The sequence below is a fragment of the Dicentrarchus labrax genome, unplaced genomic scaffold (assembly GCF_905237075.1).
Source record: "Dicentrarchus labrax unplaced genomic scaffold, dlabrax2021, whole genome shotgun sequence".
NCBI classification, from domain to species: Eukaryota; Metazoa; Chordata; class Actinopteri; family Moronidae; genus Dicentrarchus; species Dicentrarchus labrax.
The window spans coordinates 20991969-21012370 of record NW_026136721.1 but is presented as its reverse complement, the minus strand read 5'-3'; the positions used below and the strand labels follow the sequence as shown (position 1 = coordinate 21012370).

At 39.9% G+C, this 20402-nt stretch overlaps 1 protein-coding gene across 1 annotated transcript; it reads left to right on the top strand.

Moving 5' to 3' along the window:
• The first annotated feature begins 2825 nt into the window (after positions 1-2825).
• ldlrb (low density lipoprotein receptor b) lies at positions 2826-16029 on the top strand. Its single transcript, XM_051384639.1, has 18 exons — positions 2826-3091; positions 7668-7793; positions 8409-8531; positions 8960-9337; positions 9671-9793; positions 9916-10038; positions 10336-10458; positions 10636-10764; positions 10898-11069; positions 11274-11501; positions 11619-11737; positions 11843-11982; positions 12375-12516; positions 12620-12772; positions 12863-13081; positions 13964-14038; positions 14171-14331; positions 14440-16029. Exons 1-18 carry the CDS (start codon positions 3010-3012, stop codon positions 14476-14478), a joined length of 2655 nt encoding a protein of 884 aa, XP_051240599.1. The 5' UTR covers positions 2826-3009; the 3' UTR covers positions 14479-16029.
• Positions 16030-20402: the final 4373 nt, after the last annotated feature.

Here is a 20402-nt window from a genome sequence, read left to right as displayed (position 1 = left end):
AAATGAATATAGAAACTCTTTATCCAGATGATATAAACAACCTTGCTTTACCCCTCATATTTATGTTTGTTTTGTAAGTGGGATTGCTGGCTGGGAGAGAAATATCTTAAATGTACAGTGTTCGTTTTGGAGAAGCAGAACCTCGACAGTGAGGTCTGTGTTGGAGGTAGAAGTGTTTGCTTCTTATAGAGAAGAGGAGGGGGATGGTCTTGGTTTCCTGGTTTCAAGGAAACCCTGCATCAGAAACTCAAAACCAGCTGTTAACATCTGTCTGGGAGGGAGGGAGGGGGGAGGGGGGGGGGGGTGAAGGGCGGGGGGGGTGAAGGGCGGGGGGGGGCAGCAGCTCCTGAGGTCACCAACATAGCACAAAGGCAGCAACGGCAGACTTTTACTAAACCTCCTCAGGAATTGTAAAAAGAGGTCCTGCGTAAGTTTGATATCTACCACAAAGAGTGTATTCAGAATACATGTCACATATTCACATAAGCCTCGCTGATAAGAATAGTTGTCCACTCTTTATATATGGTGTGATTGTGTTCATTTTCAGTTTTTCTGAAAAGCTCCACTCTGATGAGGAGTGATATTCATGTTCCCTTTTCTAGATTAACAATAAATCTACAGAATACAGCTCATAAATTAGAAGGAAGTTCCACTTACATTGTATTTGTAGGCAGCAGAGAGGAACTTTTTGACAACAATTTTATATGCTTTTCAAATGAATTGTTAACCCGTGATGCACAGCCTTTGAAATATAAATGTTTAGCTGTATACGTAAAATGTTGACCTTTTAGGTGTGAAAACTACACAGCAATAAACACACACTGCCATAAAATGTGTGTGTGTCTACTAGACTTATCAAATCTATTGGCCTGAGACACTGGACATGACTTACACACGGCAGAGCACATACGGTGATGGGCAGAAAACATTAGATAAAGTAGTGTACACTGCATTTACTCTGTGTATGTCTCACCAAGTTAGACTTGTTATCAAGTGTATGATAAGAAACTCAAGATGAAGGCCTGCCTTTATAACTGGGTGAATTTACAGGGAGAAAGATTTGTGTTGTCAGTTAACCTGGTTCAGACCTACACATTTCTGCTCACCTTCCCATTTAGCTGCTGAAAGTGTAATAATAATGAATAGGAATAAGGTGAAACTAAATTCTACTCAGTGTGATTAACAGGCTACTGGTCACAGTAGGAAAAGCACAGGTGTAAATAATAAGATGAATGATGGCTGAATTCCATTTAGCTGCTTCAGTTTCAGGGTGCTGCTATTTATCATGCTGGCTCACTCTCTGACTTATTGGGACACTTTTAAGTAACACTTCTACTACTATGAAAAGTTACTGCTGCCTGTTGCCTGAGTCTCAGATTGAGGAAATTTTTTTCCACTGATGTATCCTTTATCTCAAATTTACACTTTGATGTTTAAGTTACACTTTTACGTAAAGGTAAATTATTCTCATGGGTTTTTTTTTCTTATCAATAACACAATGTAAATAAAAGTGAGCTCAAGTTTAAGAGGCAGTACAGAGGAGAAGATCTGAGTGAGTCACATATGACTCACTTGTTCCTGCCTTCTTTGGATGTCTATGGATTAGATTTTTAAAGTGTGTGCGGTAGGTACAAATAGACATTTTTACTTTGCGTAGACATACATGCACACAACACTGTGAGCGTGCCTCTGTGTGTGTGTGTGTGTGTGTGTGTGTGTGTGTGTGTGTGTGTGTGTGTGTGTGTGTGTGTGTGTTAGCAGAATATGTAATCCAACCACTATTTCGACATTCCAGGAATACCTCCCACAGCTTATTAATGACTTCTAGCAGGCAAGGTCCTCCCCTTCCCCCTCTACACACACACACACACACACACACACACACAGGTCCAATCTGTGAAGACATAACATCCCAGTGATGATGATGATCCAATCTGAACTCATGCATGCACTCATGGGAAAGTTAGGAAGGAATCAGATGAACGATTTATAAACTGTATTCTATATTGTATTTTCGGTGTGACATAAATCAGAGGGACAAGAAGACAGTAATGTAGAGCACTTTCTTGCCTATATTATGATATTTGAGAAGGAACAGATGCAATGATTAGGAGCTATGTAGTATTCATACACTGCATACATGCAGTAACATTTGCACGTTGATTCTTTTAACCAAAAGTACCCAATCTCTCCACCCAGAAGGTTTAAAAACAAAACTGAAAGAAATTATATGGGGAGAGAGTCTGACAGTTGGAACAGAAGTGCCTCCTCTTCATCTTTATGAGAAACAAATTAGCCTGTAGTTTATCCACGAACCCCTGCAGTGACAAAGGGGCTCACACATGGGGAGCACGTGCTCACACATGGCCCCATATAGACAAAGAGTTTTCTTCTTTTGCCTTTTCTAATGTAAAATAATGACGAGTTCAGTCCGTCTTTTCCGCTTCCTTTCATTCATTCTCTCTCTCTCTCTCTCTCTCTCTCTCTCTCTCTCTCTCTCTCTCTCTCTCTCTCTCTCTCTCTCTCTCTCTCTCTCCACACACACACACACACACACACACACACACACACACACACACACACACACACACACACACACACAGGAACACACACCGGTTTGGGAGGAAGAGCTGGGTGGATGGAGGGGGTGATGGAAGGACGACGCGCGCGCCACACACACACACACACACACACACACAGTGATACAGCAACAATGTGGCTCCTCCCATAGAGTGCTCACGTCCACTTTTAAACATCACACCACTGGTCTAGCCCCGCCCTCCTGTCAGCCTCTCATAGAAAACGTCAGATGTAAGTCGGACCTCATAATATTTTGCTGGCACTCTCCTTTTACGCACGGCCGCGGAGTGACTCAACTGTTTGCCCTCTCCGTCTGAACCAGAGCATTTTACGCACAGGTCCTGCAGTGAACTCGTCTGCTCCCTCCTTACCCGCGCTCATAGCTCATAGCTGACTTCTCTTTAGAAATAAGGCTAAGGAGGACAGGACATGTTTTGGACGTGGAGGGGACTCGCCGAACTGTCCGCATGTTGGTGGCTTCTGATGCTGATTCATTTCTCGCCTCAAGCAGGTAAGAATATGTGATATCCTGGCCTTTCCCTTCTTCTACCCGTGCGCTAAAACCTTTCAAAAGTACCTTTCTTACCACACAGAGGGATGCCCCAGTGTTACCATGTATCAATATGTATGCATCACATTTTTTGTGCTGTTTATATATTACACATTTAAATGTTTCCCTGAGCTCTTGCAGTTAACATGACCGGTGAATCGTGAGAAACATTCTGAATTTTACTTTAAATTCTCCTGTGAATTCAATCACTACAATAACTAATGGATAACAAAATAATATATGTGATAACACAGTTTCGGCATATATGAATGGAATTCACGCACCGCGCTTTGATTGGTTCGTTTTGCTCCAGAATGCGAACGAACAGCCAATCACGTCCGTCCGTGCCGCCGGTTTCAAGTTTCGGGTGGGCGGGACCAACGCAGAAACAGGCGGTTGTCAATGAGGAATTGGGTGCGGTTTAAACATCCTCCTCTCTGCTGCACGCTGGATGAAATGAGATGCATCTGGAAGAAGTAAAGAGGAAAAAGGGAGATAAAGACACAGAGACGACAGTAAAAAAAAAAAAGAGAAGCAGAATTAAGTATACAACCCTTTTGGAGAGAGAAAATACACCATACAAGTCAAATCAAAGAGAAATATTATGCTTTTTAAAGATGTGAACTGTTTTTGCTCCTCTGAGATGAATACAGTAAATTATAGGCTATAACCCAAAATTAAGAAGTGGTGATTTATGCATATAAAGTATTCATACTTCCCTGACGGGCACTAACTACTGTATCAGATATTAAATTGAAAGTTCTTGATTAAATGAACCCTAAAATATTAAAAATCCTGTTTAATTTTAGTCTTATGTCATCACGATTCAGTTTCTGGAACCAAAGGTGAAGGATCATTTTGACAATGTGTCATATATTTTCATAAAAGTCGATTGGTGAAGGAGTGAACCTTCTGTTCAACAGGCCAACAATGTACTGAGAGTTTGGCTTCAGCTGCTTTCTGCCAGCTGCCCCAGTAATCCCCCAATAATCTCAACTCTTCTACAAGAGCTTTTCAGATTAAAACTCAGTTATTTTTTCCAGTTCTTGGTGCTCACTTCCAGTCATCAGATCTGCTGGTGTCTGTGTGTGTGATTTCTTTCTCTTTGTTTAGAGGTCTGGCTCTGGTGTATTTAATGTATTCACTCTGTGTTTAACATATTCCTGAAATGAGGCATAGCTGTGCACTGAAGTAAAGAGGAGTAAAAGAGAAGACACCGGTATTTTTTCTTCATGTGAGGCTAAACCTTTAGACGGCAGTGACTCATAAAGACATCACAGTTTCAGCTATCAGTCATTTTAAAACACTTCTCTGCAACGGTGGCAGAAATATTCAGATGCTTTCAAGAAAAAGTTCTGAATTCAAAATCCTACCAAAATAAAAGTACAAAAGTCTGTATTGACAGGTAACTCATCCCTGTGAGTGATCTTATCAGATGGTATTTACTTATGCATGAATGTGTAGTTGGCTGACGTAGAGATCATTTGAATTATATTAAAATAGTTTGTTTTTTAAGATTAAAGATTAATTGTGTATGATCTTGGTACATTACCTGTTTTGTAATGTACAAAAAAATATCAGGAGCTGTCCAATTCAGGCCCATTTTTACAGTCAAAGAAACAAATTCTAAATTTAAAATCATCATACTGTTTTACATGTAAAATTTGTAAAGTAACTAGAAAGTAAAGCTGTCAGCTAAATGTAATGGAATAAAAGTAGAAAGCAACATTAAATGGAAATACTCAAGTAAAGTACAAGTATCTCAAAATTGTACTTAAGTACAATATTGGAGTAAATGTACATTGTTACTTTCCATCACTGCCTCTGTAGCAAGCTGTGCAGTTAGAGGGCTGGTGTTATTCACATTGCATTGAAACTCTACACAGTCAACATACACCTGCAGCGGTTAAGAAACTGGCATCAAGTGAAATCTACAGAGGAAGTGCAGCAGTTTGATTCGTCTGCAGATGCTAACATCATTATCAGATGCTAACCTCATTGCAGTCTTGCACTGAAGTATAACTAAAATGTTCAGAAAATGAATTTGGCCACATTACCGTACAGCAGTATAAATACTAAATAATATATATATATATATATATATATATATACATATATATATAAAATCTATTACCCAGTGGCCTCAGTAAACTCGTCTTAATAAAATACAACTTCAGTAGATTAGTGAACCAGTACAAGCCCAGATCCAAAGCATAAGTGAACTGCTGTTGGTCCTCGTGATGCACATGCATCCTGGTTATTTATTAACTGCTGTGTGTATGTTTGAGTCAATAAACACGCCTCTTTGTGAAGGTTTTTGATGAGTGTGTGTACTGAATGCATGTGATATAAAAGACAGGAATGCATTGTTAGTGGACAAAGTCACATGTAGACACAAAGGAGGATTATTGTCATGCAGCATTGTGTTGACGACTTGTCTGACATCTCGAGACTATCTGCCATTCATTCTGCCGGTTTCTGCTGTCAGAATCTTTTTTTTTAAATTATTTTGAAGTGAATAGTGGCAGTGTGTGTTTGAGGCAGTTACTCCTATGTCTTTACTTGGTAGATGTCAGGTTCACACTGTGGGTATATATATAGCATGTGGACGATGCAGTTTCTCTTCTTCAGGTACTGTTCAAACAGGCCTGCTTATCTTTTTATTAGGTTTGCAGGCTTGTTTTTGGCTCTCTGTCTCTAGGTGTAAATGTCTGCAGCACGTAGCTTTTTCCGCTGTTGAAATTAAGAGGAAATTGTGGTATAGTGGTGGTTTTTTTTACTAAATTTGAACTTCTCACCACGGCAAATACTCGCTGTAAAGAATGAAAGGAAACCTCCTCTTGCTGAACAGTATTCTTGGGTGGCTCCTGGTCCATATATGGAAGCAGCAGGGAGGATTAGCAGTGGAAAGTGAAAACACTGAACATTGCGAGGTCAGGAAGTGCCACCGTTTGACCTACTTTTGCATCTTCTCCTACAACTGGAATGAAGGAACAATTTCTCAAAAATGGAAGTTAGTGAGAGTTGCAGAGAAACTCTCCATCTTAAATTTCATTGCCGTCACCGCATATCTTTAGGAACAGCTGGAATATGTTCTGGAAAGTCTATTCCTGGAATCGGCGCTGGCTGCACGCCTGGCCTCCCACGCTGCGTGTGTTCGTCGTTTCCCTGAAAGCATGAGAGTAGGGGATACACAGGAGGAGATTCTCAAGATCAGCCAAAGTTTTTAAGTCAGGGTTTCATCATCAGTGAAACCCTGAATTGACTTAATGTTCTCAACAATAACGAAAGATGGGATTATGGTCAACTTCTCACTGTTACTGCATTTTTTCGTAATGTCCCTTCCGTAGCTATCATCACTCATCCACACACTCATATTGAGAGACTTCCTTGTGTTTAGAGTCTCCGCCTCGGCCTCTGGGTCACTGTTGTGATGAGGAATGGCACTCTGGGGCCAATCAGCAACTGGTGGTGTGATTGTTCAACTCCTCCCATATCTATTGTCTTAAAGGGATAGTCTGTCATGTCCCCAGCCTCCAGGTCACAGGAAGGACTGACAGGACGGTAGGTGATGGAGGATGACACACACACTACTACTACTAAGGAGCATGAATGGCCTGTGTTGAGTTCACATCTCCCTCGATGTTGATGTCCTCGTTTGCTTTGAGTGGCAGGTTCATTGAGGTGTGGTTGTCTCAGTGTTGAGACCTCTGAGCCCAAAATAAACCCGGGGTCAACTTTCAAAACCTCAAGCTGAGTAGTGAAACCGTTGCCACTTACTTGACAAAAAGAGGCGCATGTGTCCAGTTCCACAGCTAAAATGTGACAATGCAGCAACAGAGTTGTGTGGTTGGGTTAAACCTGCTTTCTTTTCATTTCAGTCATATTAAGGGTTGCTACTCCTGAGCCCTACAAAGAAAAGTTGCAGATAGGATAATAATAAGAGCACATAATGAAGGATTTAGGAGTGGAGGTTCCTACTAAAGCTGCAACATCACATTTATACACTTTGTATAACTGATAAATATTTTAGAACATTTTTTATTTTCTCTTCTTCTCTTTTTGAAATCTTAAAATATGGACTTTAATGTTCAAGTTCAAGTGAAATAAAGAGAGAAGTGTTAGTGTGTAAGACTGTGTATGTGTGTGTTTCATGGTGGAGTAAAGAAAGATTGGACTTTTAATTTTGTGTTCCCGAAAATAAAGATTCACTTCTGTCCAAATACTACTAATAGTATTATTACTTCATATCTTGTTCTAACAAGGGAACCACACAGTGTTGTAATCTTAATTTGGTAATCACCTCTGAGTTAAGCAAAGAGTAAAAGGTGTGGTTTTCACACGTCAGTTATCTGAACATTTTTGTGTAATGTTAAATATTAACCCCACAAAATCAGTTTTTTGTGTTGACATAAGCTCTCGTTACTACATGGGGCTCACCAGAAGAAGTAAGAGTAAGAGTAGTAAAAGTAAGAAGAAGTGTAAATTCTGATAAGGTCCTCATGTCACACTAAACTGCTATTTTTATCATTCACAGATGCAGCCTTCAAATGCACCTCCACCCAGTTTGAGTGTGGAAATGGAAGATGCATCACCAGCAAATGGATTTGCGATGAGACTGATGATTGTGGTGATGGCACTGATGAGCTGCCTGCCAGCTGCGGTATGTCCTTTTAATCTCTGTGGACCTTTTGTCTACCTTGAAAATAAAGTAAAAATGAAATGCACGCGAAGAAGACTGCGACTAGGGATTATTCTCACTGTTAATTCATCTTCCAATGATTTTCACAATTAATTGTTTTGTCTATAAAAGTATTACTATAAAAAAGTAGTGATGTAGTGAATGCCTATTATAATTGATCAGACAAAGAAAAAGACCATATCTGCATATTTGAGAAGCTGTAACCAGAAAATATTGGGAAACTTTACTTTAAAAATTAAGTAAACGATTAATCAACTATTAGAAGTTACTTAAGTAAGTCATTTAATATTTTGAAAATCAATTTACTAATATATGAATCAACTAATCGTTACTTGTCTACAAATAAAAGTACATAAATATTGACTTAAATAATATTAATACAAGATATGAAGGAAACATATCTGAATGTTTGACCTGATAACCTAACAACAGTGAATCAGAAACATCCATGGAGCCATTGCACAACTGTAGTTTCCACAAGTAAATTATTGTACATACTGTAACTGTAGTCGCAGGCCTTATCTCTTTGTTAATACATGAAATCATTTGAGTCATACTTCCTGTTTCTTTCCTCAGCAAACAAAACCTGTCTGCCGTCACAGTACAACTGCGGCCTTCCCTTGAACCAGTGTATACCAGGAGGCTGGCACTGTGATGGCAAAGCTGACTGTAAAAACGGGGCTGACGAGAAAAACTGCAGTAAGTTATATATAGAACTATTTCACATTTAAACATCACAAGCAATAAAAACACATTAAATACATGCATAGTGTAGATAAGAAACCTTTAAAAAGGTAGAATATCATGTAGCTAATGAGCATTTACCATACAATTTGGATATTCATATGCTGTATATACATAGTAACTACAAAGTCTATTTAGACAAATTATTACAAATAAAGTGGGTAAATAAATAATTTGTTACAAAACTTGCTTGTGTCTGGAGAGAGGAGTGTTTGCAGAATTAAATACAGTTAAATCACTTGTGGCAGCAGTAGCAATATGTCCAGATTATATTTGTAAATGAGGTATTTAGAAGCAAATATGAGGCTTTTATAACAATAAAAAACTCCGTAATCCACCTGTAGCCTTAACATCACATTAACTCCTCTCCTTCTTCTCCACAGCGGCCAAACAATGCAACGCTGACGAGTTTCAATGTGCCAATGGCCAGTGTATATCCAACTCCTTTGTTTGCGACAACGACAACGACTGTTCAGACGGCTCAGATGAGGCTTCGTGCCCCAAACCCACCTGCAGCCCTCTTTCCTTCCAGTGCAACAACTCAGTGTGTGTGCCAGCCCTGTGGCGCTGTGATGGAGACAAGGACTGTGCTGACGGGTCTGACGAGTGGCCGGAGCACTGTGCGGGACGACAGTTGAACAAGACAGCGGTGAGCTGCAGCGTGCACGAGTTCCAGTGTGCAAACGGGGAGTGCATCCACAGCAACTGGAGGTGTGACAGAGACTTTGACTGCAGCGATAAATCGGACGAGGTCAACTGCAGTAAGTTGGCTTTCTTCGTTATTTGTTCATAGCTTTTTTCATTCCATCCATCTCTTCTTCTGCAAACCTATTTTTCTCTGATAAGTTTTCTCTGACTCTTATTGAGTTTACTTTAATAAAACACTGAGCCCCACAGATGTAGCCTGTTCATGCTTTAACATACATAATATCCTGTTGCTATCCAGGGTCGCCTGCACACACTCATCAATATTGACACAAGATCCACAACAAATCATGTCAGCAATGATTTTCTCCTCGGCCCATGTCATCTCATTCTTCTTCCCATTTCTTTCAGCCCCTCACTTTCTCAATCAATTTGTCTTCTTTTACCAGGTCGTCCGTCTTGTCGTCCAGATGAGTTCCAGTGTAATGACGGCACCTGTATCCATGGCAGCCTCCAGTGTAACAAAAAGAACGACTGCAGGGACCTCAGTGATGAGATTGGCTGCCACATAGGTAACTCTCACATCCAATCTTGTTTCACCCACAAACTCCACTGTATACAGATGATAATGTTTCTTGCAGTCTTGTACCATTAGATTACAGCTGAATTCATCCTGCCCTGTTCGTCTCTACAGAAAATGTATGTGAAGGCCCTACCAAGTTCAAGTGTCGCAGTGGGGAGTGTATCAGCATGGAGAAAGTGTGCAACAAACTGAGAGACTGCATGGACCTGTCCGATGAGCCTGTCACAGAGTGTGGTGAGTGAAGTCTTATTTTACTCTCACCCCAAACAACCGAAAAATCCTCAGGCTAGGGCATGTATCAGAGTTTTGGAATACACTCATCAGCATCGCTGCTCGAAAAAAGAGAAAAAAATTAAACCACATCACAGCCCGGAAAATATAATTGGAGCAGCTAGCCAAGCAGCCTCGGCTGACTGGTCTGGATAGTTAGTGGTTTGAAAGAATGAGTTCACCGTCGATTTGAGCTACCATTAGGAAAATGGTTTTCTATGAATACTTTTTGAGTAGATCTGTGTGTCTGTGTCTCCACAGACAAAAATGAGTGTTTGACCAGAAATGGCGGCTGCTCCCATTACTGCAACGATCTGAAGCTTGGCTACAACTGCTCCTGCCCTCCTGGATACAGCCTGAAGATGGACAAGAAAACCTGTGAAGGTGAGTTAGTCTGACATTTGGATTTGGTCTCAGTCTATTTTAGAAGTAGGCCGTGACCAGCTTTGGGTCATGGACATGTATTTTAAGAAAGCAGTGTTTTAGACGCTCAACTTTGTAAGAAAAAGTTCCCAATTTGCCAACTGCTATCTCTCAATTTGCCTGTTCCTCAACCTGCAGACATCAATGAATGTGCTGATCCGGACATTTGCAGTCAGATCTGCATCAACCTGCCCGGCAGCTACAAGTGTGATTGTGAGAAGGGCTACATGATCGACCCTGTGAGCAAGACATGCAAGGCTGAGTCAGGTAACGTTTTTAAGAAAGCCGGTCCTTACTCTATACTCTTAAGAGTCGCATCTGACAGTTGACAGAGTGCATGACCTGTAGATTTGTAGACCTATCTGAAAAATGTTTCCTTCTTTTCTTCTGCATCTTCCAGGCACTGTGCCCACTCTCTACTTCACCAATAGACACGAGGTGAGGAAGATGACAGTGGACCGCAGGGAGTACGTCAGTCTGATCCCCCAGCTGAAGAACGCGGTGGCTCTGGACATAGACATGCCTAACCAGATGATCTTCTGGTCTGACCTGTTTCAAAAGAAGATCTACAGGTTAGAAAGAGACTTTATCGATCTAGGTCAAAGACTTCTGCTTTCAGTGAGATCTTACCTTTAGGCTTGTGCTGCACCAGAAAGCCTGTATCTACAACTCTGTACAGCAATTGACTAGATACAGGACTAGATAAATAAAGATTGCAGATAAAGCGATATCTGTCCTTTAAGTAAAGCTCTCCACCTTCATCTGCCTCCTGACAGCTCAAAGATAGATGTGGCCGGTAACGCTTCTCACCACACTGTGGTGATCGGCAGTGAGATTGGTGCCCCAGAGGGCATCGCGGTGGATTGGATCCATGGCAACATCTACTGGACTGACAGCATGTTAAAGACTATCTCTGTGGCAACGACAGACGGCGGCAAGAGGAAGACCCTGATCTCAGAAAACCTGGACAAGCCGAGAGCCATCGTGGTCGACGCCGTAAATAAGTAAGTAAACTTTTCAGACAGGTTGCAGATGTGGGACAGACTCGTACAAAAATTGCTGAAATGTATTTTTAAGTTTGCGATAAAGTGGAGCATTTTGTTTTTCTGTGTTCTCTTTAGCTTTATGTACTGGACAGACTGGGGTGAGGAGGCCAAGATAGAGAAGAGTGGTTTGAATGGAGCAGGTCGTGTTGCATTGGTGACAGATAACATCATGTGGCCCAATGGCATCACCCTTGGTAAGAAAAACGCCATGGCGCTGAATGGCAGCCAATAACCAATAATCATTCAAACTGTATAATGACCAGTCTTTTATTTCTGTCTTTGTGTGTCTCTCTGGACAGACATGGTTAACCAGCGTCTGTACTGGGTGGACTCCAAGCTGCACACTCTGTCCAGCATTGATGTGAACGGAGGGACAAGACACATTCTCATTTTCAGTGAGGAAAAGCTCACCCACCCCCTCTCTCTGACTGTGTTTGAGGTTAGTGATGAAATCAATGATTATCCAGATCCCCCAGAAGATTAAGTCATTGATGGTCATGTCTTGGGTGTCTTTCATAAATGTCATATAAATATAATCCTTAATTTAAAATAAAATGTACACCTTCCTCAATGAAATGTAATGAAATCAATTGAAATGTACTTAACTACTGTATTTCAAGCCAGTTCATGTATGATGAGCGTTATAAGGCTTAAATTATTTAGGGTAGTAGTAGTAATAGTATAAAGTCAGAGCTAGGTGTGCACTTAATTCCCAATAAATTCTTAATTAGTATTTGTAATTAATCAATTTGTGTTTGAGGAAACATCAACAAATAATGAATTCATGTTACTCAAGTAGCATTTCTCTTTTCCTTTTTTTTTTTTTTTTAGGAGAAAGTGTTTTGGACAGACACGGCCAACAATGCTGTTTTTAGTGCCAGCCGCCTAACAGGAGAAAATATCACCAAGCTGGCGATGGACCTGGACCAGCCAGACGACATCGTACTGTACCACAACCTCAAGCAGCCAATCGGTACAGAAAAATCACTCAAACTGGTCTATCATAACAAACAACAAACTGTTAAGCCCATATGATAATTACTGATGCTTCTTGTACCCACCTTTCTGTCTTGTAGGTACGAACTGGTGCAGAGAGAATAACAGTATGAATGGAGGTTGTGAGTTTCTGTGCCTCCCTGCCCCTTGGATCAACCAACGCTCTCCTAAATTCACCTGCGCCTGTCCTGACAACATGACCATGGGATCTGACATGAGGAAATGTGTGGCAGGTAGGTGGCCCCTGCAGGTCGCACTACAAATAAACTGAAATTTAACATTAAATCATGACAATAAATAACTTACATTTACTTTCGCAACAGCCTCAGTTGCCCCTCCTGCCGAAAACAAAACTGGTGCACCGATCCCGTCCAAAGCTTCCACCAAACCTACTACGTCCAGCAAGTCTGTCCCTACTACTACAACAACTGCTCCTACAGCTCCAACTACCACCAGAGCTAAAAATGGAGCCAAAAGACCCACAACCATCTCATCCAGCCAGCCCACTCAGAGCACCCAGCGGCCTGCCGCCACTGCTCAAGGTACAGGAAGTCGTTCTGGATAACTACTGATAAATACCTGCAACAGAGTAAAAATATTTGCCTCTGACACAGCTGTTCATTGTGTTTGTTGCTAATTAGCAAATATTGGCATGCTAATTAAGATGGTGAACATGGTGTAAATTATACCTACAAAACATCAGTATATTAGCAGTGCTGATGTGAGCACTTGGCCAGACTCACCAGCTGTGCGTGAGTGCAGCTAGCAGCTGGCTGTAAACTCGTCTTATTTAAAGATTGTTTGTAGCCAGCTAACCCATGATGTACTATGAGGGATAAGCATTGTTGCTATGGTTACCTGCAGTTTAATATACCTTGCAGAACGATTTCACTTTGTGGTTAAACTCAAACTATGTTTCTGGTCTCCTGACTTACAATTTTAAACATTTCCTGGACAATTGGTATTCTTTTACTTTCTGTGACCAGTGAAACGATCAGTGAAATACTTTAAATTAAATTTTCACTATTATCTCTTACATGATAAATGATCAGTGAAATACTTTAAATTAAATTTTCACTATTATCTCTTACATGATAAATGATAGGCCTCTCAAAAGAATGTTTTAACTTTTTAAAAAGTATGCCTATTCACTTTCTTGCTGAGTTATATGAGAAGATGCCACTCTAATGCCTATAAATATTAAGCTCTAGTCAACAGCCAGTTAGCTTACTTTAGGATGAACACTGGAAACAGGATAACTAGGTAACAAAATCCACCCACAGGCGCACACTGGTTGCTAAGCTAAACTAACTGTCTTCCGGCTGTAGCTCATACAGTATTTATCATACAGACAAGAGTGGTATTGATCTTCTCATCTAATTGTAAGAAATTATATAATTAAAACATACTCTCTGTTTTTTTAGGTAACAGATTGGCAGCCATGCCAAAAGAAGCCCCTTCAACCCACCCTATGGCTCTCTACATCGTTTTGCCAATAAGTAAGTTCCACATTTCTTTATTGGTCAAATACTCAGCCACACAGCCTGCCCTACTCACTCACACATGCAACCTAAAGGGCTGTTTAAGCTGATTAAATCTGCTCTTAATTCAACTTGTCTTTTGCCCCGCAGTGCTCTTGGCCCTGCTGGTCTTTGGAGCAGCGTTGCTATGGAGACACTGGCGTCTGAAGAACACCAACACCATCCACTTTGACAATCCCGTGTACCAGAAAACCACAGAGGATGAGCTCCACATCTTCAGAAACAGCTCTGATGGCTACGTTTATCCTCAGGTATCTTCACTTTGATACCAAGTCATTTTATATTTAATTAAACAGTCCATAAAAATGGACTGTGAGTGTGTATTTTGCTTATTGAGAGTTTTTTGTTTTTTTTCACAGAGGCAAATGCTGAGCATGGACGACGTGGATGTTGCATGACCCAAAGATGAAGACACTAGCTTTATTTGAAGTGTTTTTTTTTCTGTTTTTGGATGCAAATATTAAGTAAGAAAGGCCATTTATTTCTACTGATGCTGCTTCAGCCCCTTCCCTTCTCCCGGTGATCTTATTTTGTGGCTTAAGTTTCTGACCTCAGCACTGTGCCGTCCAAAACTGAAGAAAGAACTAAAAGAAAAAAGAAAAAAAAAAGATCTTTAAAAGTCTAGTACGACAAAATAGAGCATAACTGCAAGAAGCCATTTAGTTAGACCACAAAATAGTTTCAAAATGAAGGACTAATACACAGTTTCATTAGATGATGTTCTTAATCCCAGAGCCTTGACTCTTTTGAAGCTATCTGGAAATTATCTTTCTAAGCATTCTGTTGTTTAACATGATTCAGATTGCGTGCTTACTTTGCCACCAACACATCGACCCAGTGTGATATAGAATAACACAAGTCCTGCAAGTTTTACTTGAAAAACCTGATCTATACTGTCTTAAGACTTGTGTGTGCCTTCTATCCACACTCTAGTAAAATGTTTTGGATGTATATAAACGCCTTACTGACTACACCCCCTCCAAAGCAGTTCCTGTGGTAGTTAATGCCACAGACCTTTAGCCCCAGGCAGCGATGACCTTTGTGATTATACTGTGGCCTTCTCTTCTCCTGGGCACAGGAGTTTCACATTGTGTTGGCTTCCATATCAGAGCCATTTTCCTTTACCGTCATCTATAATAGTCTGTCACATTTAAATCTGTACTTTTATGTTATATATTTTCCACTTTGTGGAGGTTATCTGAGTGTGAGCAGTCACAGATGGTTTACATTGTAAATGGAAAAGCTGCTGAGTTTTCTGAAGTCAACCAAAATGAAGAAACATTTAAATGAAGATTGTTAAGGAAAAAGTGATTGTGGTTATAATTTATAACAATGTAAATAGTTTGTGTAAATATTTTGTAAAACACTCTTTAAGTTGACTCTGGTGTTGCCTTTTTACTTTTGTAAATTTTAATCAAGAAATATTGTAAATATATAAGAGATTCTTTTATTTATTTATGGAAGTATATAAGTGAAGGTTTTTGATTGTCATCTGGCTGTAATACTGTAAGCAAAGCCAGTCTAACCTTTACATTGCACAGCTGTTGTTTAATTTATATTCCATCAAACCTTTGGACACCTGTTCAGTTTTGTGTGTGCGACTTCCTGTATGAGACACTGCTGCAGGGTAGTGCTTGACATGTAAAACAGTGTGCTACATGTTACAGAGAAATAATGAAGATGCTTTCTGTTCCTTCCACCATTGTTTGTGTCTTTTTCAGTGATGAATCACATAATTTATTTTGCCTCTGCCTTTCTGTTATTGTGACATTTTGTTTTCTCTGTGAGATTACGGCACATACTATAGTGTGCAAAGCAAGATGTACTCCGTCACAGCAACATGTATGTATGGTCAAGGATTGATTGCACGGCAGCCTGCTTGTTAATGCAAATTTCTTTGTTCATTTTTGGTTGTGTTGGTCTTTTATAAATAAAAGAAAATTTCTTAACCTGTTTTTCACTTTAATGAGGGTCAGTTTTAAAACTGTGAAAAGCTGTATCATCAGAAAGAACTAATCCAATCCAAGCCTGAGGTTTAGATTATATTAGAACATGACATATAAACTGATGTCAGCACTAAATGTTTTACAAAGCTCTCCTCCTTCTAACAAAGCTTATTATTCTAAGACTTGGTACAATGGATGTCCATGAAACCTGTTTTGGTTGCCTGGAAACATTGCCTCTGCGCTCTATCTACAACACAATACTAACATGTACACAGAGTGGATGAGTGCTTAAACTACTCACCATCAGACCCTTGACCTTCTTCTCTGCCTTTGTCTAAAGAACAGATTTGTTATCACATGATGGGGAATTGTATGTTCTTGTGCGTAAGTCAACATAAACAAATGTGTTCCCTCTCATTTGAATGATCTACTGGTATCACCTGTTATTTAGTTTCAACAGAAAGGCACAGAGAGTTTAATGATATCCACAGGGACTTTTAAATGAATAAACTCCCTATTCTCCTCCATTCATCACAAGAGTCAGAGGCGGTTATTTGTTTCAATTACAAAAGCAAAGCACTCAGAATGACCAAGCTCTTCTTTCTGCAGATCAACAGGGAAATATTGTCCTATTAAGACACTAAAACTGACTTGGCTTTGAGTTTGGAAAAGATGTCATAAACAGTTTCCTTTAAATCTCAAAATCCCTGACTGGAATCTCTGCCTAACATTTCATCATGTTTCCCCATAGAATAATGAGGAATTAAACTCTAATGTAGAATTTAACATAAGCCATTTTAAAAAAGCTATCAAATTATATAAGGGTGCTATTTGAATAGTCCAAGATGGCCTGATGCACCTATAAAAGCAAACAAGCAACAAACATCCTCTCACTAATCTAATAAACCTCCTCCATAATTAATGCCAAATAATGGTTCCTCTCTCTAAAATAAAAGCCCCAGCAGTGCTCTGTCTGCCACAGTGCATCAGAGTGCAGTGGGGGTAATCACTGAGAGAGTGGAATCAATAGCAACTGGGAAGTGATTTATCAACAAGACATAGAAAGGGAAGGTGTAATGGTTTAATGAGGAAACCTATTTGCATTACTAAAGTTTGTTGAATAATAATAATAATAATGAAAAAGGAAATAAATCACTGAAGTAGATGATTGGTGGATTGGTGGGTGAGTGCATAGATGCTCCAGAGACAAGAGGAACAGGATTTTAATGCCAGAGGACATGATGTTGCAAATGTTTCACCTCAAAAGACCGTTGTCAAACTTTTCTCAGCTGGTTTCTTTTTTTTAAAAGCTCTGCTCTGATGACCCAAATGAGTAACATTTATATTGTTAAATATGTCCAAATTCACATTTATTGTTCAAACAATTCGAGACAAGGAAGGGAAGTCTAGTGATCAGTGATCAGCCCAAGTGTAAATAAAATTGCACCCTTTCTTTGTTGGATCACAAAACATGATACTATCAATCCTTTTGTTAGAACATTTATTCGGAAACTGTAGGATAACACTCTTAATATAATCTGTAAATATCTACAAAAAATGTTGCCTTTGTTCAAATGTTAGAACATTTCAGGCTGCCCCCCTGCCACATGTTGAATCCTGTCTCCTGCATTGAGTGTGGGTAGAGCTGATTGAATTGTGAGAAGATTCTGATTGTGTGAGTGACTACAGGGATTATTATGTTATGTTAAATGCTATAGGCATTGGTGTGCCAATTAGAGCTGGTAAGGAAACAAAGCTACAGAGAGGTGTCTCCATTCTTACCCAGGTAGAACCATTTTTGTCAAAATGGTGGTGTGTCCATATGACAGACAGTGCAAATTGGCTTTCCAGTAATAAAATCAAGGGCCGTAACGCCGTCATGTTTTTCTTGCAGGTAGTCTTTAAGCAAATGCGGCTGTTTGTGGATGACATTGAGTCTAACTTTTTTAAATAAGTACCGGGCATGAATTCAAGCAAACATTGAAACAAGTAAAAGTACTTTGAAAGCACAGTCATGTTAGTTGTGTTAACTCTGCCTGGCAGTAAAATGAGAACCAAATAGCCAGATCCTATTTGGTTTCCCAAAGTTTGGCTTAAAGAGGTCTGTAAAACTATGTTTCTGTAACTTTGAGGTAAGTGAAGCTGTTCGTAGTTATTTTAAAAGATAACCTTATATTCTCAAAAGTGGAAATGTCCAGATTTAGGGGCAAAAGCTCACTTTTATAATAGGCAGGTTTAATTTATTACCTAAAATAAAGTAGTTCTGATTCTGATTCTGAAATCTCCCCAAATCGTTGCAACAGATAAAGGATTAAAGAAATTGCAGTCTCAGTGCATGACACATACAGAAAGATATCATCAGCATAAAGGGACACATTGTGTTCTGTGTTCCCTCTAATTATGTCTGGTATGAAGTGATTAGATCTTATACAGCCAGAGGTTTGATGGCCAAGACAAAGAGAAGATGGATCAGAGGGCATCCCTGGCAAGCTCTGTGGTGCAGATCAAAAGACCTGAAATATAGATTGTTAGTCAAGACCTTAGTTTAGGGGCTGGAGTACAATAGTTTAATCCAGGATATGAATGTTGACACAGATCAAAATCCCATAAGGTCTCAAAGGTCTCTGCATCAGTGGAAAGAAGACATTCTGAAACAGTTTAGGAGAGTATATGACGTTAAACAAGAGTTGGGTATTAAAAAAGGAACGTCTTGGGATATAACAATTGAATAATATTTTCACAGAAAATTGGATCTTTAAGATCCACAGTCCATGGGGATTTTTTTGGAGTAATGTTGTACACTCCTCATCTAGGGTGGCTGGGAGGGATCCTATCTATGTTAACTTTTCCTCCATTACTTTTAACTCACTGTTTCTCTTTGCTTCTCTGCTCACTTAGTTAGACACTGTGTTGTAGCCGAGTCAATATGTGGACGTGGACAAAAAAGAGAATAAAAACATAAAATTACACATGGACTAGAATTTACAGAATAAATAGATAAAAGGAGTTATCACTTGAGATGACTGCAGGGAAACTAGTTTACAGAAAGTGCTTTGCTGACAAAAACTTCATGTTCATGACACACAGTTGGATTGAGATACACTAATTAGGTGCACTTGTTATTGAGGTGTGTTTGAGAGAGAGAGAGAGAGAGAGAGAGAGAGAGAGAGAGAGAGAGAGAGAGAGAGAGAGAGAGAGCTTTGACATCAGGGACAGGCCCGTCAGTGACACACCTGTGGTATGTTGTCTGTCAGGAACTGGGACCCACATTCCAGGGTAAAGGGCTCCACGCCCAACAGCATCACTTCTGATGGAGGGCAAAGGGTTATCTGCTTTTTGTGCATCCACTTTACTTTTAATTATGTTAGACTTTGTTGATATGGTTCAAATGGTCATTTCAGCCAATAATCATGCTAATTGCATCTAAGTGGAAATTTTATGTTTCCATCACTAGCAGCACCATTGTTGACCGTTTTCTCTTCATTAGAGTATATGTGTGAGTATATGTGTGTATATATGTGTGCATGAGGCAATAGACAGATACACCTGAGGCTCAGGTGACAAATGACACCTGTCCCCTGCTATGCTCTCTGTCATCCATATCCTCTCCTCACCTCATTATTTACATAATAGTCGCTGTCTTCCTATTGGCCAGCTGGCAGCAGAAGGGTGGAGTTGCATCTCACACCACTGACTCGTAAGCGAAGGGGAGTGTCCTCCAAAAATTGACAGTGGAAGGTGGAGGTGGAGTGGGGGTGGGGTGGAGATTAGATATTCCCCTGTCAGGTCACCATGCAAACAGGGCATCAATTGTCCTGATGGTAAGGTAACAACAACAGTGTGTTAAGGCTCTGCCTGACAACCTGAGGGCTAAACAAGCTGAACCACAGCATCCCCAGCTGCAGGAGGCAGGAGGATGCAAATGATACTTGTATTCTAAAAAAATGATGCTGTTTATTTTAATCACTGACTAACTGAGAGTGGATCTACTGTATCAGTGAAAGGTGGTGAAAGTCATGAGCTGCTCTGTTGGGTATCCTGTATCAACTCCAAAACTAGCATTCACAGCGATTATCAAGGCACGTTTCAAAGGAAATCTCACTAATATCTCTTTCACTCTGAGCCACCATGCTGAGCTTTGACCCTGATGAGGTTACAGAACATAGTTCATAGCTGTGTTTCCCATGACAGCATGACATTGGACTATGATGGATTTAAGGTGATCTTTGTATTAAGATGTTCAAAACAGTTCACCTCAACTGAACTTATCATCTATTTTATTGATTTGAGATGTGGTTAGTGGTTAAAAGTAGTTGATTTATTGGTTTTATTGGGGTTTTTGTGCCTACTATATTTGTAAAATTTACATATACAGG

What these genes read in the sequence shown, in the direction of transcription:
- ldlrb (XM_051384639.1), top strand. Translation starts at nt 3,010, where the DNA reads ATGTTTTGGACGTGGAGGGGACTCGCCGAACTGTCCGCATGTTGGTGG. An exon ending in TGAGCTGCCTGCCAGCTGCG is followed by an intron (nt 7,794 to 8,408) that starts GTATGTCCTTTT and finishes TTCTTTCCTCAG; the next exon opens with CAAACAAAACCTGTCTGCCG. An exon ending in GGACAAGAAAACCTGTGAAG is followed by an intron (nt 10,459 to 10,635) that starts GTGAGTTAGTCT and finishes CTCAACCTGCAG; the next exon opens with ACATCAATGAATGTGCTGAT.